This window comes from Diabrotica virgifera, chromosome 4, assembly GCF_917563875.1.
Source record: "Diabrotica virgifera virgifera chromosome 4, PGI_DIABVI_V3a".
NCBI classification, from domain to species: domain Eukaryota; kingdom Metazoa; phylum Arthropoda; class Insecta; order Coleoptera; family Chrysomelidae; genus Diabrotica; species Diabrotica virgifera.
In genome coordinates, this window is record NC_065446.1 from 179632367 (window position 1) to 179659028 (window position 26662).

The following is a 26662-nucleotide window of genomic DNA, read 5'->3' on the forward strand; positions in this document are numbered from 1 at the left end:
ATAGTTTTTTTAATTCTTAACAACTTTTCATAATAACAATTTTCGATGTTGTGAAATCTAAAGGTACTTTACATACAATTTTTTTGACATACCTCGTATAACATAGACTATGCAGAGCATTTTATAAAGAATATTTTTTTTTTGTAAAATTGATAAGAAAAAGTTTCCCATATGGTTCCAAGTTACGTATGTCTATACTGTACCTATATATAAAAGCTCAATTTTTTTTTAAATTTTCCAATTAACGTCATATTCGGATTCAGCATAATCAAAAACAAAATAGAAACATTTTTGATCAAGGTAAAGTGATGAATTCACCGATATTTCTAAAATATAAAAAGAGCTTTTATTGTTTAAACAATGAATAAACAATTAACGGCTAAATCTGCGAGAAGAACTTTTTAATATAGCATATTTATAAATCAACAAAAAAGGTTTTAGAAAAATATACGCTTGTTAATAGAAAATATAGAAGTTAATAGAAAAGAAATACGAAGCACTCGATTACAATACAAATGAACTAGTGGTGGCCGACACCAGTTGCTCAGTCTAATAGGGTCCATATAACATAATGCCCCGGCTTGGTGGCGGAACCAGACCCGGTTACCCGGCTGGTGGACTGGTTCGGCCACCAGATCGACAACAATTTCTGGTGGCGCAACCAGTTGCCGTAGTCTAATAGGTCTCATTTACTTAAGTGCCCCGTGACGTCATGAGTCACTGGTGGAGCAACTTGGTGGCGTCACCAGTTGCCTAATATAATAGCGGCCTTAGTTAGTTAGCTTTCAGATTTTGTATCGTAAACACGAAAATACACCATTCGATCGTTTATCGTGACTTTCATTGTAATCAACCATAAAACCTGAGTTTAATCACCTAATAACGTTTATAGTGTTCAATATTTTTCAAAAATCTATCGAATAACACATTATTCGCCACGGAGAGGGGTGCGGGGTAAATTTAAAATTTTAAGTAGAAACCCCGCGATATTTCGCCAAAAAGAACACCAGATCGAAAGACTGCAAAATGAACCTATTCAATATTTTTGAAAAATCTTTCGAATAACAACAAGCACGACCCACAATGGAGGTGAGGTGGGGGGTTACTTTAAAAAATTAAATAGAAGCACCCATTTTTATTGGAGATTTGGATTCCTTGAGTAAAAATAAGAAACTTTTATTCGAGATATTTTTAGAATTATGGATCGCGCTATAATCGGAAGAAACCATTGTTGGAAATGGAAAATTAAATTAAAAAATGGAAAGTCTCCACTTAAATGGAAAACTTTACTTAACTTTTTTTGGTTTTAGGACCTACTATTCACAACCCAATAGGTCCGCATAACGCTCGAGTAACTGCAAATTTAGCATTCTTGCCTCCCCTACTATTACATATTTGAGAAATAAAACGGCGAAGGAAACAAAAGAAAAGCTGGATAAGTATATAGGACTAATGCTTCTTTAGACTACACTGTCAATTTTGGTTCCATGAGTGCCGTAATGGCCGATATCTACATTGGATGAACCATGTACTGGACGGCTCACTGATGCAGTTACACCGGAAAATGTGAAGAAAGTGCACGATATGGTTCTAGTCGATCGTAAAGTGAAGGTGCATGAATTGGCAGAGTATGCAAGAATTAGTAAAGGGCGCATAAGTCATATTTTGAACGAAGTTTTAAATATGGAAACATTATCCTGCCGATGAGTGCCGCGATTTTTGACCATTGATCAAAAATTTGGTCGTGTGACTACTTCTCAACAGTGTTTGGACCTTATGAAGCACAATCCATCGGACTTTTGGCGTCGAATGGTAACCGTTGATGAAATCTGGATCCACTACTACACACCAGAGAATAGAATGAACGCATGAAACTGGACTGAAGCTGGCAAAAGTGCTCCGAAGCGGCCACGAGTCGATCAGTGAGTCGGAAAGGTCATGGGCACAGTATTTTGGGATTGCAAAGGCATAATTTTAATTGACTATCTTGAAAAAGTTAAAATTATCAATAGCCAATATTATACGATTATATTAAACGATTATTAGGCCGATGGTCACATACGAATCACTCGTATGGTAGCCAAAAACACAACAAACAACAGCTAACGCCAAGCTGCAAAAAGTGCAGCGGCTAGCTTGTCTGGGAATCACAGGGGCAATGTCAACATGCTCCACGACAGTCTTAGAGGCGATGCTGAACTTTCCTCCCCTGCAGTTCCGCATAAGGAGGGAGGCAGTAACCACCGCCTTAAAGCTGCGACAGACCCAAATAATGAAACCTGGCGATCTGGTGGGCCATCTTAAAATCTTGGAAGAAATTCCTTTGAATTCTAAGGATAAGCCGACAGACGTCATGCCAGTCAAATTCGACTTCGAAACACCATTTGAAGTGGTCATAAAAACCACCAAATGGATTAAACAGTTGAACCAAACTGGAGGAAGGTTCGCTCTTATGGTATACGGATGGATCTAAGATAGATGAAAGGGCAGAACTGGGAATTACTGAGCCGAATTTCAGGCTATCCAAATCTCTTAGGAACGCCCCAACTATCTTTCAGGCAGAAATACATGCTATACAGATTAGTGCCCAAGAATGTCTCAACCGAGACACTCGTAGGGCAAAAGTCTTCATTTTATCAGACAGTCAAGCTGCCTTAAAGGCTCTAAAGTCATTTACTTGTGAGTCAAAGTTGGTTTGGGAATGTAAACAATCCCTTAAGAAGCTGGCGGAACGCAACAAAGTAACTTTGATGTGGGTGCCAGGTCACAAGGGAATTGCAGGAAATGAGGAAGCTGATAGCCTCGCAAAAGACGGGGCCAATACCCCATTTCAAGGTCCAGAACCCTTCTGTGGACTACTAAAAAGCCACGTCAGAGAGGAACTCCGGACCTGGGAACTCAATCGACTACAACTATACTGATCCAACACACCAGGACAAAGGCAAGCAAAAAGGCGCATAAAAGTGTCGCCTAGTGCAACAAACCGCCTTCTCGAAATGAGTAAAAAAGATATAAAAATGGTCACTGGCCTTCTCACTGGTCACTGCCCTCTGAGATATCATCTCAAAAAAATAAGCAAATCAGATAGTTAGAACTGTCGTTTCTGTGACAACGAAAAAGAAACGGCAGAACACATTCTATGCAATTGCGTAGCGCTGTTCTGCAAACGACTAAAATTTCTAGAAGAGGTCACCCTAACGCCCTCTGACATAGGAAAAAAGTCACCTAGGATGCTAATCAATTTCATCACAAGTATTGGCATCTAACACTGTTACTAATAAACGAAGTATAAAAGTTATACTGAGAATAAGTCAGGTATAGGCAAAATCACTACCAATAAACATGGAATAACTTAGGTATAGGTTATACTTGGTATAAGAATTTAGTCCAAGTTTATACCGACCCACACCCTTGTTTAAGTCTGGTATAACCTATTTTATGACTGTCAAAGTCATCAGAGACAAAAATATATTATTTTTTGATTTGTTTTGTGAGTAGATATACAATAAAAAAATGTGTTTAAGGGGTATTGCTGCTAACGACGAAGTTGATAATTTAATTAACATGATGGAAAATACACGAAAAAGGAAAACTTTCAAAGAAAGCTTAAATTCTTTTTCAAACAAAGCAGAATAAAAATCCGGTTTCCTAAAGATGATGTAAGATTTTTAGAAAAATTAGTAGGTGATTCACTTATTGTGAACAAGCGAGGAGGAGGCTTATCCTCCACTCTACAAGAAAAATAAGGTCTTTATTTTCTATAATATGTAGAAAATCTCTCACAATATTCTTCAAAATATGCTGAAATTAACATATTTACATTGCATTTATAAGTCAAATAAATAAAGTTTACTTTTTCTTCACTTTCCCATTTAATGTAACGTTCTGTTTTATTTGAAGCCATTTTATGAAATGCTCAAACATAACATACAACATACGAAATAACGATTTATTACAATACAGCAGAAAATACAAAGTTCCTTTTATTCGAAGCCATTTTATGAAATGCTCAAACTCAACATACAATATAAGAAATAACGATTTATTAAAATATAGCAGAGAATACAACGACCATAGTCCATCAAAAAATTATGTAATCTACATATTTTTTGAGTTTATACGACTCATAAAGGGAAAAGCAACTGCGGGTAGTTCATCAAAAAATGACGGAATTTGGTGTATTATTTGTAGAGAAAAGTCAAAATTGACATATTTTACCCAATATATCGTTGTTTTATGCATTTGTGTAGAAGATTGCGTCGTTGCCAAACTAATATTTCGGAATAAAGTGGGAATACTTATAACTAACTTATACGGAGTTTATTGGTAACAAATTATTTTTGTATTATATCTACCTTATACTAACTGCCTTACTAATAAAACACTCATATTCTAAGGTTATTCCGTATTTATATCTGGAATAATAATCCTAAGTCTAAGGTAGATATAATACGAAAATAATTTGTTACCAATAAACTCGGTATAAGTTAGTTATAAGTATTCACACTTTATTCCGAAATAATAGTTTGGCAACGGCGCAATCTTCTACACAAATGCATAAAACAACGATATATTGGGTGAAATATGTCAATTTGACTTTTCTCTACAACTGACAAACCAAATTCCGCCATTTTTTGATGAACTACTCGCAGTTGCTTTTCTCTTTATGAGTCGTATAAACTTAAAAAAATGTAGATTTTCAACATCAAATTTTACTTCATAATTTTTTGATGGGCTATGGCCGTTGTATTTTCTGCTATATTTTAATAAATCGTTATTTCTTATCTTGTATGTTGAGTTTGAGTATTTCATAAAATGGCTTCGAATAAAAGAGAACTTTGTATTTTCCGCTATATTTTAATGAATCGTTATTTCGTATGTTGTATGTTAAGTTTGAGTATTTCATAAAATGGCTTCAAATAAAAGAGAACGTTGCATTAAATGGGAAAGTGAAGAAAAACTAAACAAATTGATTTATTTTACTTATAAATACAATGTCTATATTTTAATTTCAGCATATTTTGAAGAATATTGTGAGAGATTTTGTACATATTATAGAAAATAAAGACCTTATTTTTCTTGTAGAGTGGAGGATAAGCCTCCTCCTCGCTTGTTCACAATAAGTGAATCACCTACTAATTTTTTTAAAAACCTTACATCATCTTTAGTAAATCGGAGTTTTATTCTGCATTCTTTGAAAAGGAATTTATGCTTACTTTGAAAGTTTTTCTTTTTCGTGTATTTTCCATCATGTTATAAATTATCAACTTCCTCGTTAGCCGCAATACCTCTTAAACACATTTTTTTATTATATATCTACTCACAAAACAAATCAAAAAATAATATTTTTTATCTCTGATGACTTTGACAGTCATAAAATAGGTTATACCAAACTTAAACAAGAGTGTGGGTCGGTATAAACCATAGATTTATAATACTCTAGATTGCGCCTTACGATCTTAAAATGGGTGACGGTTGCGACAGAGATAAATGAGCCTATTTGGTCGGTAGTCTCTTTTTAATTTAAGGGGAATATCGACGACGTGACTATCCCACTTTATCGAGTAATATGTGTTGACAGTTGGAGCGGGTGGTGACCAGAAATGATCTTTGGTCTTTGGACATGTATATTCGTGGTTCGAATCCCATACAAACTTTACCTTTTTTATTTTTATTTAATCAATATTGCGTTTATTAGATATTTTTACATCTGAAAAATTGACCTAAGTAAATCTAGCAGATAATAAATGTACCTATGTATAGTAAGTTAATATTGGAATACATAATTTGTGAACTGCATAGTAAAATAAAAGTCATTCGTTATTAATATAAATTCGTCCTTATTCCAATGATGTGAATTTGTTTTGCTTCTACTTTTTTAAAAAATTGTAACAATAGTTTCATAAATAAAAATAATGTCTAAATACTTATAATTGAATCGGTCATTTCAAAAACAGCAAAGTCCACAATTTTGAGAAACTAACTTTTTGAGAGGAATAGACTCCTTTAAGATAAACGTTGTGTGTGCAAAAACGACACCAGTCCAGTAAAAACATTAGGAACAAAACTACAATGTAACTTTAAATTTTGATGTCATCCATTTCATCCATCTTTCGACTATATAGTTAAGTTTTCTTTGCTCTTCTGTAAAATTAGGAATATGTGACTCGTGTTGTTTTTGAAATGACCGATTCAATTAATAAATCGATGGTACATTATGTTGATATTAATTATTTGTAATTTTTTACGAATATTTTTAATTACTTTATACTATTCTACCATTAACTTATTAAAAAAAATAACATGGCTTTTATATTTTGAAAAATCTATAGGTACCTACACAGTTTTTCTTATTTGTTATGTATTTCTTTGCATAGATTTATTTTAGAGATGTAATAATATCTAATAAACGCAATATTGATTAAATAAAAAATAAAAAAAAGTAAAGATTGGTATGGGATTCGAACCAGGATTATCCACGTCCGAAGACAAACGACCAGTTCTCGTCGCCATGCGCTCGAACTGTCAAATCATCTAAAATACTCGACGACAGAGTAGGATAGTGACGTCGTCGATACTCCCCTTGAATTAGAAAGAGACTACCGACCAAATAGGCTCATTTATCTCTGTCGCAACCGTCACCCATTTTAAGATCGTAAGGCGCAATCTAGAGTATTATAAATCTATGGTTATTCCATGTTTATAGGGCTTTTCATTCACAGTCATTTGTTTCGAGCTTCTGTCATGTGTCACATAATATTAATTTATCTACGTCTTACGTTATTGGTATATAAAGAATACAAACCAAAGACGTATGGCGTAGATATATCAATATTATGTGACACATGACAGAAGCTCGAAACAAATGACAGTCGATGAAAAGCCCTATTGGTAGTGATGTTGCCTATACCTGATTTATTCTCAGTATAACTTTTATACTTGGTTTATTAGTAACAGTGTTAGAATAACTATTCTAGATATAAATACGGAATAACCTTAGAATACGAGTGTTTTATTAGTAAGGCAGCTAACTAGATTAAGGTATGCACAAAAGATCTTTATAGGTCGAAGTGCTGAGAGGCTCCATTGCCTTAACGACCTCACATAATCTAATCTAATCTAGCCAATCTTATTGGCAATTATTGAACAAATTAAAGCAGGAACTCAGTGGAAAACGGCCCCATATGCAGAGAAAAGTGTTGTTTCTCCAAGACAATGCCCCGGCTCACAAAAGCATTATGACAATAGCAAAAAATCATGCGTTGGGGTACGAATTGCTTTCTCAGGCGGCTTCTTTTCCTGATTTGGCCCCCTCCGATTATTATGTTTTCCAAAATCTGAAGAGATGGCTCGTAAATAAAAAATTCAGCTCGTTAGAAGAGATAAATTTAATGAAGAAACAAACAACTATTTTGCAGAGCTTTCAGATTCGTATTATTCGCACTGCAGAAAAAAGTTGGAAAATCATTTGGAATCATTAAACAGACCTAAAAGGAATATCGAATAAAATAAAAGAATTTTCCGAAAAACATGCTTTTCATTTCAAAGGAAGTTACTTATCCGAGCATCCAGTAAGTTATATTAAATATTTTACCTAACTAATAAGGTTATTTCGGACCTCCCCGTACAACCGTTCCAACTCGAACCATGTTCTCGAAATCATCGCGGTGTTCCAGAATTTACTCGAAGATGGTTTAAAACAGGGGTGTCAAACTCAATTTTGCAGAGGGCCATATATTAAATTCAGAATGTGTCGGCGGGCCAGATTCAAATAAAAAAAAATGTACTGAATTATTATAACATTTTATTTAATAGTATACTTATAATATACGGTTGTTAAAAATCATATCAAAGTTATAAAAGAGGGTAATTATTTTGAGCTCGAGGATCCAGATACCTGACTTCTCTTGTTTTTGACAAGCTCATTGATGTCAGGTATCATATTCGTTGTATTTATTTTAAGAATTGATTGGAGATGTTCATTTGTAAGTCTTGTGCGATGTTTGTTCTTATTTATTTTCATGACGGAAAACATCTGCTCACATAAATAGGTGCTACCAAACATGCACAGAATGCGTGCTGCATGCTTTTTTAATTCCGGGAAGTTATCCAAACTCTTGAAATATTGTGTATAAAATGTAAGTGCGTTAACCTCTTTAAATTTTTCTTTCAAAATACTGTCCGATTGAAGATCTATCAACTCCATTTGCAAATGAACTGGTGCCTGTGAAGCTTCAAAATTGAATGGATTGTTGAAAATTGGGAATTCCATTTCATTCATTTTGTGGAAGTCTTCAAAACGATTGTTGAATTCCGTGATAAGATTTTGCAGAAGTTGAGAATATTGATCCAATTTTTTTTGATCCACTGTGCCAAATGATTTTAAATGAGGGAAATGATCCAAAGTTTGATTTTTTACCTGATTTTCCCACAGCCTCAACTTTGTTTCAAAGGCTTGAATACATGAGTACATTTGAGTGACAATCAGATTTTTACCCTGTAACTTTACATTCAGATCAGTCAAGTGTTTATTCATATCTACCAAAAAGGCCCAATCAACCCACCAGTCATTGTCATAATCAATTGGGTTGCCTTTTTCTAACATGAAAGCTTGAATAGGGTCACGTAATGCAAAAAATCTTTCTAAAACTACTCCTCGACTGAGCCAACGAACTTCGGTGAAATAAGGGACATCAGAAAACTTTTCGTCCAAATCTTGTAAAAACTGCCTGAACTGTCGGTGATTTAGTCCTCTGCTCCTTATAAAATTTACTATTTTAATTATAGGTTGCATGACATGGTCCATTTTTAAATGTTTGGATGCCAATGATTCCTGGTGAATTATACAGTGAAATCCCACAAAATTTCCTGATGTTTTCTGTTTTAATTTAGTTACAACGCCCGAATGTTGGCCAACCATGGCAGGAGCGCCATCCGTAGTTGGGCTGCTAAGTATATTCCAATCGAGTCCATATTCTGCCATCAAATGCTCCAATGCAGAATAAATATCATTTGCTGTTGTAGTACCTGTCAATGGAACGCACTTTAATAGTTCTTCAGTTATTTCAAAGTTACTGTTAATACCTCGTATAAAAACAGCAAGTTGAGCTGTATCAACAGTATCAGTGCTCTCATCAACAGCCAGTGAAAAGTTTGTAAATTCCTTAATTTTCTCCTTCAGTTGAAGAACCAAATTTTGAGATAAATCATTTATTCTTGAAGCAACAGTGTTTCTTGACAGCGAAATATTTTGAATTATTGACTTTTGAAATGGAAATGAAACATCGGCAACTTTCAACATACAGTCTTTAATAAAATCACCATCAGTGAAAGGTTTTGATCTCTTCGCGATTTCTAATGCAATAATAAAACTTGATTTCAGTGCATCTTCGCTCTCAGTATTAGCTTTAGTAAACATCGATTGTTGACCTTGAAGTTTAGATTTTAAAGATGACAATCTGTCCATTCTTATTTTTTCAGTGTAACAATCGAATTTTGATTTATGATTCGTATCATAGTGTCTCTTCAAGTTAAACTCCTTACAAACAGCAACTATTTGATTGCAAATCAAACACAGTGGTTTACCTTTCCATTCTATGAAAAAATATGCATTTTCCCATTTAGACTGAAAAACTCTACGTTCACTATCAACTTTACGTTTTTGTGACATTATGCCGAAATCGTAACAAATATGGAACTCGACACAATTATGGATATCGCACACGCACGACACAAACAAATGTACAATACCTTCTCAACCACTACTTCGCAACTGACTCACGTGACACGTCGACGCACTTCTTTTATATCGATAAGGAAGGTTCTAGTCTAGACTCGAAGCGCATGGAAGATTCTATTGTTCTCAACAAAAATAATAGGGTGTTTCCGCTAAGAGATGGTGTTACTGTCTATCTCTCTCGCTTGTCTAGGCACTCGCTGCCTTTGAAATGACTTATAAATGTAGTGTAGTGTACGCATTTTAAAACTTCCGTAGAGCAATCGAGTGAAGTCTAAAAGCTCTAAAAAACATGATTCTTCTTTCTGTGACACATTGCGATCGCGGGCCGTATTGGTATGGCCCGGGGGCCGGATGCGGGCCGTATCTTTGACATGACTGGTTTAAAATATTGATGAAATACACTAAATACAGATTGGCGGGTCTCATCCCTAGTGTTTTTGTATTTTATTATATAAGAAACAATGAGATTAGTTTAGGGCAGCGTACAAGATAAATTTAAATTGAAAAGTTGTAAATAAATCGTATATAAATCAAACTGTCAGTTTTATTTAACTGTAACTCGCTACAATATATATTATAAATTATTTCAGAGTAACTGTCATTATACTTTATAGCCACATTTCGTATTTTTAATTTGAAAGAAATTGGGGCCCACTGTATAATGAAGTAGAATGGATTTTGTAATCAACTCGAAAATGAAATTTTGATTTATTTATACTTACCGTGTACCAAGAAATCTCTCCACTTTGCTTATTTCTACAGTTTGATTATTCTTTAGCATTTTTATAGTAGAGTTGATATAATCTGTGTGTGCCTAAAATAGCATATTTCTAAACTATATTATAATATAAAATATGTCCCACTAAGTTGGAACCATATGGAAAACTTTTTTATTATTTTAATTACTTTAATTATTACATATTAATTTTACGAAAAAAAATCTTCTTCATAAAAAGTTCTGCATGATTTAAAATCTAAAATACAATCATCAGATATTACATTTTATCAATAGTATACGAGGTATGTCAAAAAATATGAATTTCGCTCAAGAGTAAAGTATCTTTATATTTCAAAATAGATATCGAAAATTGTTATAAAGAGAAGTTATTTGGAATTAAAAATTATGTTATAGTATGGAACTATATTCTTCTAATTAAAAAGGAAAATTTTCAAATTTTTTCTTAATTTACGGATAAGTACCCAACATAAATTTTATTTATGATAACCCCGTTATTATTAATATTAATTGAGTTACATTACAATTTAATCGCAACTGCCCATGAAATGAGTTGCCATTAAATTGTCGTAATGTAATCAACTCAATTTACATCCCACGTGATGGGAAGGTCCATACCTTACTAATCCATCCTATGGAGTTTTAAATAAGTATGCACATTTAATGCAACTACATACCATTTAAAGGGTTTTTACCCTGGTATTTCTTGGGAATTGACTTATATCCAAAAAGAGACTGACAGACTGTATGATTCCAGTAGAGACTTGTCACAATTCGGATGTCCTTATCATCAATTCCTATGTTTTGTAGAATTTTAATTAGTTGGTCATGTCTTACATTGTCAAAGGCTTTCGAGTAATCTACAAAGCACATGTAGACATCCTTGTTAATATTTCTACACCTCTGTACTAATACTTGCAGACAAAACACTGCCTCCCTTGTGCCCAAAGCGTTCCTAAAACCAAATTGTGACTCGTTGATTTCCGCATCACACTTGTTGTAGATTCTGTTATATATGATTTTGGTGAAGACTTTGGTGATATGATTAATTAGGCTTATCAGTCTATGTTGGTCACATAATTTAGTGTTTGGTTGTTTAGATATGGCCATGAAGGTTGATTGTAACCAATTTTCCGGAATTCTGCTGCTGTCGTATCATCATCATAAACCCGTACTCGTCCACTGCTGGACTTAGGTCTCCCTCAGCTCTTTCCATATTTCTCTGTTTTGTGCGGCTTACATCCAGTTGCCGACATACGCTTCAGATCGTCAGCCTATCTGGTTGGTGGTCGTCCTCTGCTCCGTACTGCTTCTTCTAGTGGCCTCCACTCGGCAATACGTTTTGTCCATCGATTTTCTGACAATCTGGCGACATGTCCTGCCCAATTCCACTTGAGCGACGCGATTCTTTCGACGGCGTCGGTTGTTTTTGTTTAACGACGTATTTCTTCGTTTGGGATTTGGGCCCTCAGGGAGATACCCAACATCTGGCGCTCCATAGCCCTTTGAGTTATGCGAGTCTTGTTCACTACCTTTTTTGTGAGTGTTAATGTTTCTGCTCCATAAGTGGGTACAGGCAATACACACTGGTCAAAGATTTTCCTTTTCAGGCGTATGGGTAAGTCCGATTTAAATAAATAGCTCAGTTTACCAAACGCTGCCCAGGCTAATCCTATGCGACGTGGGAGCTCACACGTCTGGTTATCTCTTCCCAACCGAATTTCATGTCTCAAGTACTTATAAGATGCAGTCTGCTCAATATCCATTCCATCAACGAATATATATCCATTATATATCCATTCCATCAACGAAATATTACGATTTAGCACAGATTAGTAATTATTTGCGTCTTCTTGATATTAATCTTTAGTCCGACCTCTAAGGAAGCGTGATATAACTTGTTCAACATTATTATGGCATCATCCATACGATCGGCTATAACGACGATGCCATCTGCGAATCTCAAATGACTGAGCTTCTCTTTATTTATATTGTAGCGGTTATTAGTGTAATTACTTCTAATTACAATAAAACTAGCGGTTCGTAATTTATATACGACTTTATTTTTTTATTTATACAAGTTTACTTTACAAACTTTAGCTTAAGACTAACTCTATTTACAAATATGTCCTATTTATATATGCGATACAGATATTCCAGAAATATCTATATATCTCCAGCTATGTCCATGTGACTCGACCGCTTGGACGTCATCGGCGCTGCATCGGCGTATCTCGAAACATCGATAGTGTTCTGTCTGTCCGGAGACGGGAGCTGGTATACGAGGGTAGGTCAATAATTATTTTGTTACACTGCTCCCCTCTTAAGATCTGAGCGTCCCGATCAGCAACTCTAGATGGCCCAGGATGGCGGAATCTACAGGATTCTCCAGCTCTGCATACACCCCTAGAAAAGAAGTAACAGTCTACTGTCTTTGAAGGGTATGACATCTTCGGGTTCATGCAACACACAGTAATCCGTACGCCAGTTTCTCTGAAGATCACTTCCAGCATGCTTCTCACAATCTTCCAATCCAGATTTTCTACTGCATGGCCAATTTTTGGTAAAGCCAAATCTTTGATGTCATAATTACAGACCATTTTCTTCAAATTAGTTAGAGCACGCCATATGTTCTCGTAGCTTGGCGTGTCCGTATAAGACTTCCTGGTCACTATATACAGCAAAGATCGAGGACCATCTTCCAATCGCAATACTCTTCCAATTTTAGGTTGTTGATTCCTTAACTCGTCCAGGCGGCCGAACTTTCTATTGAATACGGACGAGATTCCTTTAGTCATCTCGAGGTCTTGTGCAACACAGTGGGCTAGAGAGACGTTTTCTGGAACACCAAACAGATCTTGCTGAACTTCTGTGGTCACGCCGAATCTAGCACTCTTTCTTTCTGCGTAATTTGACATAAATTCCTTAAAACTTGGCTGTGGTGCATCTTTCATCTCCTGTTGGAGGACTCGGGCTTCCTCTGTTTCATTTGAGCCAGCATATGGTGCAAGACGATTTATGTGAATAACTTTTGGTTTACCGTTTGGTAACTTCTTAATTCTGTATATTACGTCATTTATTTTCTTCTTAACTTCATACGGACCTTCCCATTGTCTTTGCAGTTTAGGACACAGGCCTCGACGACGTTGTGGATTATAAAGCCAGACAAGATCACCTACTTCGAAGCTTTCATTCTTGCAGCGAGAATCATATTGATCTTTCATTCTGTCACTGGCTATCTGGATGTGTTGTCGGGCAAGTTCATGAATGTTGTTCATTCGTAACTTCAGGCGGTCGACGTATTCTTCGCCTGCAACATGTTCCTCAGAAGGTCTGCGGCCAAACTCTAGGTCGCAGGGCAAACGAACTTCACGACCCAACATCAGGCAGGTTGGTGTTTGACCTGTACTTTCATTTACGGCCGAGCGGTAGGCCATCAGGAATAAATGAATGTGTTGGTCCCAATCTCGCTGATGTTCAGATACAACTTTGGACAAGTGTTTACCCATCGTTCGGTTCATCCTCTCGACCATCCCATCTGATTGAGGATGCAGGGGTGTTGTTCTGGTCTTATTGACACCAATCAATTTGCAAACGTTTTGGAAAAGAGCTGACTCAAAGTTTCGCCCTTGGTCGGAGTGGATCTCCAAGGGAACACCAAATCGGCTGAAGAATTCTTTAACAAGTACCTCTGCAACGGTAGCAGCTTCTTGATTTGGTAATGCATAGGACTCGGTCCATTTCGTAAAATAATCCATGGCTACCAGGATGTATTTATTTCCAGCATCAGTTTCTGGAAATGGACCTGCAATGTCGATTGCTACTCTTTCCATAGGACTGCCAACATTGTACTGTCTCATGGGTGCTCTCTTTTTACCAACTGGACCATTACCGGATGCACACAGTTCACATTTCTGGCACCATCTTCTTACATCATCTTTACAGTTCACCCAATAGAACCGTTCTCGAACCTTTTGCAGAGTCTTCGTAATACCAAAGTGTCCACCTGATGTACCGTCATGCAACTGACGCAATACTTCTGACACTTTACTTTTAGGTACAATCAACTGAAGCTTAGATTCTGTACCATCATCGTTCTCAAAGGTTCTGTACAGAAGATCATCTTTTAGTATCAGGCAATTCCATTGGCTCCAGTAGGCCTTGACTTCCGGACTACATGCACTAATGTTTTGCCAACTAGGTCTCTCACCTCGACGCATCCAATCCAATACTCTTTTTATACATGGATCGTCTTCTTGGGCTTCTTGTAACTGTTGTGGCTGCCATTGCTCATTAACGACGGTAGTTCGTCTCACAGGGCAAAGCTGTTCATCTACTTTAAGCCGGTGATTACAACTTTCACTGCATGGCCGTATCGAGGAAGCATCTGTATTTGAACCAACTCTTCCAGCCCTCTTCATGCGTCTCTTCGGCATCGTGTCACGAATCACCCTCCGTACCATTTCCACCAAACGTTCATCTTTTCTCTTATCGCCTTTTTCCACGGTTATTACTCGATTGTTTCGTGAAGCTTGGCTAGCTGCTTCGTGTTCCAAGGCAATAGCAAGTGCTTCATCTAAAACTTTCGGCCTTGCTAGTCGTAAAGCTTTCTGTAGTTCATTATCTTTCAGCCCATTGACGAAGGTATCTACTGCAATTTCTTCTAAAACGCTGTCTGGCACCTCTGGATAAGCCAACCGCACCACACGAGCCACATCTGCTTCAAATTCTTGCAGATTCTCACTTGCTCGTTGACTTCTACTTCGCAGTTGTGCTTTGTATACTTGTTGTAGATGGGCATCTCCATAGCGTTTTTCTAGACGAGTGAACAAGGTCTGGTAACAATTTTCTTGACCCTTGGGAATTGACCTTAATATATCTGCAGCATCACCTCGTAAAGCAGCAGTCAAGGAAACAGCCTTTTCTTGTTCGGTCCAATGATTGGCGGTCGCAATAGCTTCAAATTGTTTAAGGTATATGGACCAAGAGGACTTTCCATCAAATGGTGGTAATTTGAATCTCATATTATGCGACGTTTCGTCTCTCGGTAGTTCATCTTTCACCACAGGATCTAACGCTGCTGCATTAACTGATGGTTGTACTTTTGTATCGGTTATCATGCTCTCTAGTTGTTTGATCTTTTCTTCTACGGTCTCTACACTTTTCTGCATCTTATCGAATGTTCTAGAAACTTCTTCAAATTTCTCGTTGTTCTGTCTACAAACTTCTTCAAGTTTTTCGTTGTTTTGTCTACAGACCTCTTTAAAAGTTTCGTCAATCTTTTGAGAAGTCTCGTCGAATCTTTTAGCAACATTTTCGAATTTATCGTCGCTTTTTCTACAAGTTTCATCAATCTTTTGAGAAGTCTCGTCGAATCTTTTAGCAACATTTTCGAATTTATCGTCGCTTTTTCTAGAAGTTTCATTGATCGTTTCAGAAACAGTTTTTAATTTCGATAAGATTACTTGTTCTGCTGACTGGAAGTGGAACGTCTCTGGGTCATCTCCGTTCTTCGTGAGGACATCCTTGAGTCGTGCTTGTAGGACTATCTTGCACCCACTGCTGTCTAATTCGTACTCTTCTAATTGTTCACGGAGCTGTTTTATGGTCAGTTCTTGTAGCAACATCTTTGGTCGGCACACACGTACTTTTCAAAATGTCTAAGTCTTTCCGAATACCGAACAATCAACGCACTTCAATTATTCCCGACGAATAAAGTTCAAAAGTCTTTCCGAATACCGAACAATTAACGCACTCCGATTATTCCCGACGAATAAAGTTCAAAAGTCTTTTTTTCACTTTTCATTTATTTACACTCCACACCGTTAACACCACTGTAGCGGTTATTAGTGTAATTACTTCTAATTACAATAAAACTAGCGGTTCGTAATTTATATACGACTTTATTTTTTTATTTATACAAGTTTACTTTACAAACTTTAGCTTAAGACTAACTCTATTTACAAATATGTCCTATTTATATATGCGATACAGATATTCCAGAAATATCTATATATCTCCAGCTATGTCCATGTGACTCGACCGCTTGGACGTCATCGGCGCTGCATCGGCGTATCTCGAAACATCGATAGTGTTCTGTCTGTCCGGAGACGGGAGCTGGTATACGAGGGTAGGTCAATAATTATTTTGTTACAATATTGATACCATATTCGTTCAGATCTGCCTTCTTAAAAGTGTGTTCTAAAAGGGTTGTGAACAGCTTTGGTGAGATGGTGTCTTCTTGCCGTACTCCTCGTTGCATAGAGAATTTATTAGTTTGTTGAGCTGCGTACAGAATTTATATTGCTGTCGTATATATTAATAAAAAGAGTGGTTAGGGTTTCTAGGAATGAATTGTCCGTTTCGCATAAGAATTTTAGCACTTCAGCATAAATATTGTCAGGTCCTGGAGATATGTTATTTTTGAGGGAGCATATTGCTTTCTATCTCTGAAACGAGAATGGAAGGACTATTTTCGGTGATTTCAATTGAGTAATTATTAGGGCGATCTGAAGCAAAGAGGTTTTCAACATATTGCTTCCATGTTTCTAGAATATTTGTTGGTCCTGAGATCAAAATTCGTTGGTGTCAAGTATGTCCGTTGCTGAGCTGTTGCATTTTCTTTTATTTGTCATTTATTTTATCTTCTTGTGCATGTTTTAGTAATCGTATTTCTTTTCAAATTGTCCAATTTCTTTGCATTTTTCCGAAAGCTATTCCTCTTCAGCTTCTCTGATTTTGGTTTTTAATTTTTTTGTGTATTTCTGGATACTTTGGTTCGTTTTTGTTTTTGTACTTCCGTCGCTCTTCCATCATGTCAAGGATTCTTAGTCATCCATTCATTTTTCTTCACTTTTTCTTGTTTCAATACAAGTGTAGGGATTCTTGCACTTTTCCTCTAATATTGGGATTAGAGAGTTTCTTAATGTCTATTCTCTCACTTAAAGCTTTTTTCTTGACACGCTTCAGTTTTACTTCGAGCTCGCTTACAACTTGATTATGATCTATTGACGCATCGGCTCCTGGATATGTTTTTGCAGATTTGATTGCGTTTCTATATCTTATTGGTATAGCGATTAAATCTATTTGATTTCTTACGATGCCCTTCTAAGTATCTGCTGATGACTTACACGTATAGATTCTGCGGACAGGAAGCTTAAATAGGGTGTTACTAAGTATCATTTTGTGTTCGTGACAAAGTTAATAAGACGGTCCCCTCGGTCATTTCTTTCTCCTAGCCCGTAGTTTCCAACTGTATTCTCAATTTTACCTTGGCCCACCTTTGCGTTGAAGTCGCAAATATTACATTAAATTAATTTTATTCATTTACAATAGTTTTTGTTAGATCAGTTTTTTGTCGTAATCTAAGTGTCCTGTCCGTTGAAACCGTTCTAGTAAACTTTCAAAAGTTTCTCTTTTTGGTTGTCGTTTATCAGGGAATTGCTGAAGATAAATTCTCACTGCTAGTAGCACATTCTTGTTATACAGTTCTAGCACAAAAACCATATTAATCAGTTACTCATTAGAAAAATTCATATTAGTAATGGTAACAAAGCAACTAGAACTATAAAAATAGTATAATGTCAAATATTTAAGCAAATTTAGTATCATAGCCAACTAGGTTGAATATTGTATGTTTTTATTAATATTTTACGCACCAGCAATCTGAACTAAGTAAGTATTTTGATGTCTTATCCAATATTAATAAATTAAGGATCAATCTAAATTAATATTCTATTTTTTTCTTTGAAAAATTATTTTTGATTGAATGTTTTCACGGCCACTTAATAAAATTAACGTAATTTGTGTTGCAATTAATGTTGGGCTTAAAGAATCACGAATAACTCACAAATTAAAGCACTTAGGTATAGAGAATGCTTATGAAATAAAAAAGTACCGTAAAATATCATTTCATTACAATACTAAAATATAGGGTGTTCTATTTAAGAAAACTCAGAAAATACTCATCTGGAGTTTCGACTAACCCTGTATACTAAAATTAAACGTTTCGTTATATTAATAATGTCTAACAATAGTAGACTATATTAAAAATAGTTTGAACATAAATAGAAATTTTCATGTCAAATCACTACAATTCTACAGGGTGTGAATGTTGCTACGAAATTAACAAAAAAACGTAAGGCATCGAGAAAAATCGAAAAATGTAAAAATATACAGGGTATTCTATAAAAAAAAAATCATAGGCTTGTGTCACCCTGTCAATACGAGTGACTTTGTATGTTTGAAAATATTTTATGTTATGATCCTATCTGTACCCCAACTTTTACCTAAATTACTTTTTTTCGTATTTTTTACGACAAACAAGTAATTTGACTTTGTCACACTAATTCCCCACCCTGTATAACATACTACATACTACTACATAGTTACTATAGTTTGTTTTTAAACCAAGAGGATTAAACTAAAATGACAGATTCACACCCAAGAAAGTCACTAGAAAAATCACCCAATACATCTTCTTTTTTGGTTGATCATGTCGGCCTTCGACGGTAATCCATAAAATATTATATTATACTAATACGTCACTAAAGAGTTCTGAAAACAACTGCTTTTTATGTAAAAGCATACTAAAAATCTAAAAATTAAAGGAATAACGCAGAAAACACAAAAAATCGCCGATATGACTTAATTAACTTATGAAATGTCAGTAGTGTCAGAATTTGATAAAGGTCATTAGTGTCAAAATTTAATAACAGTGGAGTAAACTTGCCTGAGGTTGGACCAATTACAAACAAGCATTATGGCGCGGTAAATTTGAATTATTCCTCTTGGTTTAAAAACAGACCATAGTTACTAGTATATACCAACGAGCCGCGAGTAAAACCGTCGCCGTCGTTGCTAAAACCGCGGTATTATGGCTCGTATGTCGATCACCCACTTTATGATTGCATCTTACTTTTGAGAGCATGCAGAACTTTTTATAAAGAATAACTATTTTTCGTAGAATTAAGAATAACGAAGTTATCATAAAGAAAAATTATGATACCTATCCCTAATTTGAGAAAAAATTTGAATTTTTTTTTTAATTACAAGAATATAATTGCATATTATAACATAATTTTTAGTTCCAAATAACTTTTCTTTTTTTTTTTTCTCCGATTCTGGCTTTGGTTTAGAACTAGAACCTTTAGCCACGTAGTTGTATAACTTATCACTAAGTCAGGGGAGTAATGTGTAGTGTGTGTGTTGAGTAAGTGTCTTGTTACTTTGCAAAGTCGACGTCATTGTCTTTGCAAAGAGACGCTAATTGTTTCCGAACGTCTGCGGTCCCTCCGGTGAGTACCGATCCCACAAGGACAGAAACTATTTTTCATTTATTAATTTATAATAAATGAAAAATTTCTGCCCCTGGTAGGATTCGAACTCCCGACCTTTCGTTTCAAAGGTAGGCGCTCTTACCACTGCGCCACAGAGGGGTTTAACTTTTCTTAATAACAATGTTTGATATTGTGAAATATAAGGATATTTTACTCTTTAGCGAAATTCATATTTTTTGACATCCTTTATAGTTAGATTTTAGAACATAAAGAACTTTTTATGAAGAATAATTTTTTGTAAAATTAATAACAAAAACGTTTTCCGTATGGTTCCAACTAGGACTAGGACATCTTTTGTATAAGGTGGAAACCATTTATGAAATAAAATTATTGGTTATAACAAATTAATAAATATTTATTGCAAAAAGGGGCACGCAGATGTGTTTATTTTTATATGCTACCCCAAATAAAAAAAAACATTGAAATTGGTCCATTGTTAACGGAGATATTGCACACTATTCTTCCGCCACTTTTCAGGCAAAAAGTTTTCATTGCTCGGTTACTCCGAAAACCATTATTTTTCAAAATATACAATTTTTACTATGGTAGGGGAACTCAAACGGGGATTTTTGCAGTTACTAGAGCGCATCAGATTATCACATGGGGAGAAACCTTGTACCCAGTAAATGTACCTCTATAATGTATTGGTCCTTAATACAGGGGAGTTCGTTAAGGAGGCCCGAAAAAAAAATCTATCATTTTCTAGGAGGTCCGAAAAACTCGAAATCGTCATATTAAGATAAGGTAAGTTAAGTACATGTAAAACAGTGCATATTTAAAAAATCTGACGATTTGTGAGCGGGACGTACGGAAATGGGCGAGTCACAAAGTTTCACAAAAAAAAGCGAATATTTCGCGAAACGTCAGATCGAAAAATTAAAAAACTTATTCAATATTTTTCAAAAATCTATCGGTTGATACCAAACACGACCCCCACGGAAATGAGGTGGGGGTTAATTCCTTACTTAAAATAAGTAACTTTTATTCCAGACATTTTTTAGAATTATGGATAGATGGCGCTATAATCGGAAAAAACGATTTTTTTAAATGGAAAATTAAATTAAAAAATGGAAAGTCTCCCACTATTCAAAACTTAACTTTTTTTGGTTTTAGGACCTACTCTTCAAAACCCAATAGGTCCGCATAACACTCGAGTAACTACAAATTTAGCATACTTTTCTCCCCTACCACTATTTTTAGGTATACATGGCATTTTAAAAGCAAAAATAATAGACCTTATAAAAGTACCGGCCATCTGGCTGCTGATACGGGTTGCGTTTATTAATGCGCAGCACACCTGTACATGTACATCATCATCATCATCATCATTCAACCCGATCTATCCACTGCTGGATATAGGTCTCCCTCAGTCTTCTCCATGCATTTCTGTCCTGTGCTGTCTGCATCCAGTTTCTGTCGATCCGTTTGATGTCATCACCTGTACAGGTAAATACAAAATCAGGGTGATTGATTACTGTGATGAAGCTAATAGTTAATAACAAAAATTGTAGCCAACTTTGAGCTTCACATTACAAAATTAGTTAGAATGTTACAGGGTGTTCGATAACATAGTGGCAGGCCAAAATTTTGTTTTTTTAAATGGAACACCCTATATTTTATTTTATATTCGAAATCTTCTAAACTTCCCCAACACAAAAATATAACGGTTTGTTATGTTATACAGTTTATTTACAAAGTTATAACCAATGTTCTATGAAAATCGTAATAAGTTCAGCTCCCTGTATAAATAAAAATAAGCACAACAGCAATGGTTTATTGGTGCCATATTTTTTTGTTGATTGTTAAAATTTATAAAAATAGTTGATATTGTTAATTTTCTTTATATCAAATACAGGGTGAGTCAAAACGCAAGTACAGTATTTTCTCAGTAATTTTAAATAGAACACCCTAATTAATAACTTGCTCTGAAGAATGAAAATATCTCGAAATCTAACTAATTTAGACATAGGGAATATTATACAAAAATTAAAGTACGGTAATAGTACTTTTGGATGGTGATATAAAATACAGGGTGTTCCATTTAAAATTTCTGAGAAAAGAATGTACCTGCGTTTTGACTCACCCTGTATTCGATATAAAGAAAATTAGCAATATCAACAATTCTTAAAAATTGTCACAATCAACAAAAAAATATGGCACCAATAAACCATTGCTGTTGTGCTTATTTTTATTTATACAGGGAGCTGAACTTGTTACGATTTTCATAAAAAATTGGTTATAAGTTATAACTTTGTAAAAGCCCTATATAACATAACAACCCATTATATTTTTGTGATGGGGAGGTTAAGAGGATTTCTAATATAAAATAAAACATAGGGTGTTCCATTTAAAAAAACATAAGTTTGGTCTGCCACTATGTTATCGAACACCCTGTAACATTCTAACTAATTTTGTAATGTGAAGCTCAATGTTGGCTACAATTTTTGTTGATACTTTGTATTACTTTCTATTACTATAGCGGATCTACGGATCTTTATCACATTAATCAATCACCCTGTATTTGAATTTAATAGTTATTTATGAAGTGTTAAAAGTACACGTTTAAGGCACAGATGTGAAAGTTTGCAGAATGAGCGAAGCGAGTTCTGCAATTCACATGAGTGCCTTAAAAATGTACTTTTTAACACGCATATCATACAATATTTTTTCTACAAACGTAATAACAGGACAATATCTACAAAAACTTTTACTTGAACACATTTACTTGACATTCCATTTTTATATTTTTTTGACATTACATCAAAATACGAACTGCAGTGCCATAAAATTGTTAAAGCACTAGTGCCTTAAAGTAGCATTTTTAACGCTCGTATGGAGTGCTAAAAATTGCATTTTTAACACGGTTGTATAAAAATTATTTTAAGACGAAAAATTTTTTTGTCATTATTTTTTAAACCACAGACATGTCAATTTTCATGGCAATTATAATTCATATTTCTAATAATGTTTAAAAGTAATGACAAAAAAAGTTTTGTCTTATCATAATTTTAAATTCGATATATTTACCTGTACAAGTGTGCTGCGCAGTAATGAACGCAACCTCTATCAGTGGCCAGATGACAGGTACGGTGTTCGAGGAAGCATAGGGAATAATATATTAAAGAACAAGTTTTCTTAAAATATTTTTTTCCGAAGCTGCTAAGCTCTTGGTCAACAACGTTGATATAAAATTGGTTCCAACCTGTACGGAATTACATTTTGATTTTATTTTATTTTACTGGGCTTTTCTAAACTGAGAATCAGTATGTTGAGTTTTGTAACGAAAAATATACCTACATAATTTCAGAATGTCACCTCCTATTGTTCATAATATACCCTACGCCCTAAATATATGCTTCTTTTCATGAGCATTTTTCAGTGCGTCACAAATGATAGAAAAAAAGGTATGTCCGTGATAATATACATTTTAGTGACATGACATTTTAGTTAAATCTGACAGTTGTCACATTTTATTTGCAATTTGTGTTTTTATTTGCAAAACAAATCAATTGTGTTTATTGCATTTATAAAATGGTATTTTCTTTGATTTGTATAGTCTTATAAATTGTACAAATTATATTCGTAGATATATTATATAATTCGTAAGTATTTTTTTTCGATTATAGCGCCATCTATTGACAACTAGAATAAATGTTATAAATGTCACCGATGAAATGTAATCACCGACGTGCGTTTTTTTCTGTCACATACAATTTAATGCGGTAGAATGAAATCGAAAAACTGTGACGCACTGAAAGATGCTCATGAGAAAAAGAATAGTAAGTTGAGATCACGCCGTTAAGCAGGGCACAGAGCACGCCAAATAAATTCTATTTTGCTGACGTCACAAAATAGAATTTCATAATGAGAGAATCGACGGTTGCTAGGCAACGTGACGTCACTAAAATATAATTCTATTTGGCGTGCTCTGAGCCCAGCTTTTAAAAACATAAAACTATACAGGGTGTTTCATTACAAATAAAAATTATGGACTATGCTAATCAATTTTTTAAGTAAACACAATTATTTACAATTTTAGTAAAAAAATTAGTTTAATTCATTTTTGATTTTTTAGGATTTGTGGCACCAATTTTTCTTAAAGAAATAACACCTAGAAATACTTACCTGCTGAAATGTTGCTTGGAAAATATTATCTGATATGATGTTCCTAAAATTAATAAACACATGTTACTTTATCTAAGGATAAAAATAATTACAGACAATACAGTTTAAAAACAATAACATAAAGACAAATTCTTAGTAATCATCCATATTTCAGGGATTGGATAATAATTGATGGATTCGACCGTTACTTGATTGAAATTCATTTTATCTAGAAATAAAACACTGAAAACTTTTGTTTTCAATATTTCCACAAAGCTTATTAAAAGTTAATGTGACTACAGCTGTTTCGGCAGAGTATATCTATCAAGTGATGGGTTTTGACAATTCGTCTACACTTTAAAGTCTCTCACTGAATAGGTTAGTGAGGAGCTGTTTGTCTCAAGTTGGTCATTCAGAATTATATCTGTATTTTTTAATTTATTAATTTCCATGGATTCTAAGAAAGATAGCTTAGGCAGTGGCGTAGCTGAAGATTGCGGGCCCCCCCCGCGAAAACTTTTGTGGGCCCCCGTATTATAAAAGTAACGACAACTAACAACAGTGTACTTCTAAAATATGTGTAAATGACAATATTTGACCTTTTTTAATAAGTCTTTATCAGTTAGTGTTAATAGATATTTTGGGAATAGACATGAAAACCTATTAAGTATACCTTCATGTCTCTTAATCCGACAAACCTATTAGTAAGTTGTTGCAATACTATATACATAAATTTCGTGACCCGTCAAAATGGCCCGGTCAAAACAGCCTCGTCAAAATATCCCGGATACAAAATAGCCTCGACAAAATAGCCCTTAAGTCTTAAACAAAATAGCCCCGACAAAATAGATCGCACACAAAATAGCCGCGGTCAAGACAGCCCCGGCTAAAACAGCCCTGGCTAAACCAGCCCAGGCTAAAACAGCACGGCGAAAACGCTCCCAATAAAAAGTTTTACCTTTTAACGGAGTATCATTTATTTTAAAGCATTATTCTATTTGGGAAATAAGCCACAATTTAACTTAAGAAAAAATGATTTTATTAACGTTTCGACTCTACTTCGGACGTCCGCGTCGTTGCCAAAATATAAAATAATAAATTAAACAAAAATGTTGTTGCTTAGTAAAAAAATTCTTCTAATAATTTACTTTAATCTGACTCATTTATATAGGAAATTCAGACATATATTTTACATTTTAAAGTAGAAGACTTTAAAATGATATTGCCAATATTTATGAGTTGCGTTCCTGGGACGACTTTATTGAAATATAGTTCATTCGATTACATGAAATCAACTTTAACTTAAGAATATCCGTTACAAAAAAATCATAGCATCCGTCTTTAAAAAGACAACCACACGCAATGGTGACAGTAAAATTCTCGTGTTAGTGAATCACGAGAAAAAATCAGGAATTTTTTTTACTGGTTTTTCCTAACAGAAGACACAGTATTCGATTTCTCTGAAAAGACCATTTTTATTTAATGTGGTTAAGATAAACATCTGAATAGAGGATAATTACCATTTCCGAAAAAATATATTTTTAAGGGATTATTTTTTGGGCGAGCTATTGTTCCGCGGCTATTTTGTCTGCAGGCTATTTTGTCGGAGCTGTTTTGTGTGCGGGATATTATGTCGGGGCTATTTTGTCGGAGCTTTTTCGACGGGGCTATTTTGACGGAGTACCCATAAATTAACCAATAAAACATTAACTTCAAAACTTTTTTTGCTACAAATTATTTTTTCGTCGCAGCTGAGCTCTTCGTAAATTTTTTTATACGTTTTATCCGTTTATTTTTAAATTCCGGTATAATCCCCACTATTCTGTTATTCCTGCTCCTTCTGATAAAATTTCGAAAAACAAATTGCTCGTTTCTCGAAGATTATCACGAATTTTTTCAAAAAGTTGAAGGACCGTTATCTCTGCCATTTCAGATTACAGAAGTTTTGCTGTTAGATGAATAAAGTTAAGTATTTCAGATTGAATAGTAATGTTAACGGCAAATTCAAAATTATTCATATGCTCTAATAATGCATTAGCTTCTAATTTTTCATAGTTTTTTGATAACAGTGTAATTTTCGTTAAAGATTTCATTACTTGTCGGAAAGCTCGACGCAAAGCTATAACGGCTATGAACTCCGGGTTTCACATAACCTTTTTAAGTGTTGGCAAACGCGATGAATCCAAAGTCATAATAGTACATAGTACATCCCATCTTTTAATACTTGCACAAAAAAGAGATATATTCTCTTTATTATATTGTAAAAAAAAATCAACTCCTGTACACCAGCAATGGCATCATTCAACATTAGGTTCAGATTATGGGATGCACGATGAACATAGGAAACTGTTTTTCGATGTCAATTATGCGCCTTTATACGCCTGAATATATTTTGAGTGGTATTAATATTTATTGAATAAAAACAATTTTTTATTAAACAACAAGCAAGCCAGCAAATTTATAACTTCGTGCTGTATTTGGGGGCTCAAGTAATGTTTAAGTTATTGTTATTGTTTTATCGATTAATTTAGCTAAAACAGGATCATATTTAGCTAGTAAAAGAACCATCGACAAAAATTACCTTTATGGGATTCACTTTCATCTAAGCTAGCAACATATCCACGAAACGCTAAATTGCACCCACAAAGAGTAAGAGTTACGTGTTACGTCAATTACCCGCTTCATTACTTCCTTCCAAATTCCCTATTTTGATGCTTATTAGGAAAATTTGTTTTGGTCCCCAAT

At 34.7% G+C, this 26662-nt stretch overlaps 1 protein-coding gene across 4 annotated transcripts in view; it reads right to left on the reverse strand.

Moving 5' to 3' along the window:
• The window catches only part of LOC126883270 (excitatory amino acid transporter 2-like), a 216391-nt gene that overhangs the window by 68642 nt on the left and 121087 nt on the right, over positions 1–26662 (reverse strand). For all 4 annotated transcript variants that reach the window (XM_050648599.1, XM_050648597.1, XM_050648600.1 and 1 more), the window contains 2 exons: positions 23939–23981; positions 10462–10553 (listed from right to left, as the gene is read on the reverse strand). In XM_050648599.1, coding sequence (XP_050504556.1) covers positions 10462–10553; positions 23939–23981 — 135 coding nt within the window. The remainder of the gene's footprint in view (positions 1–10461; positions 10554–23938; positions 23982–26662) is intronic.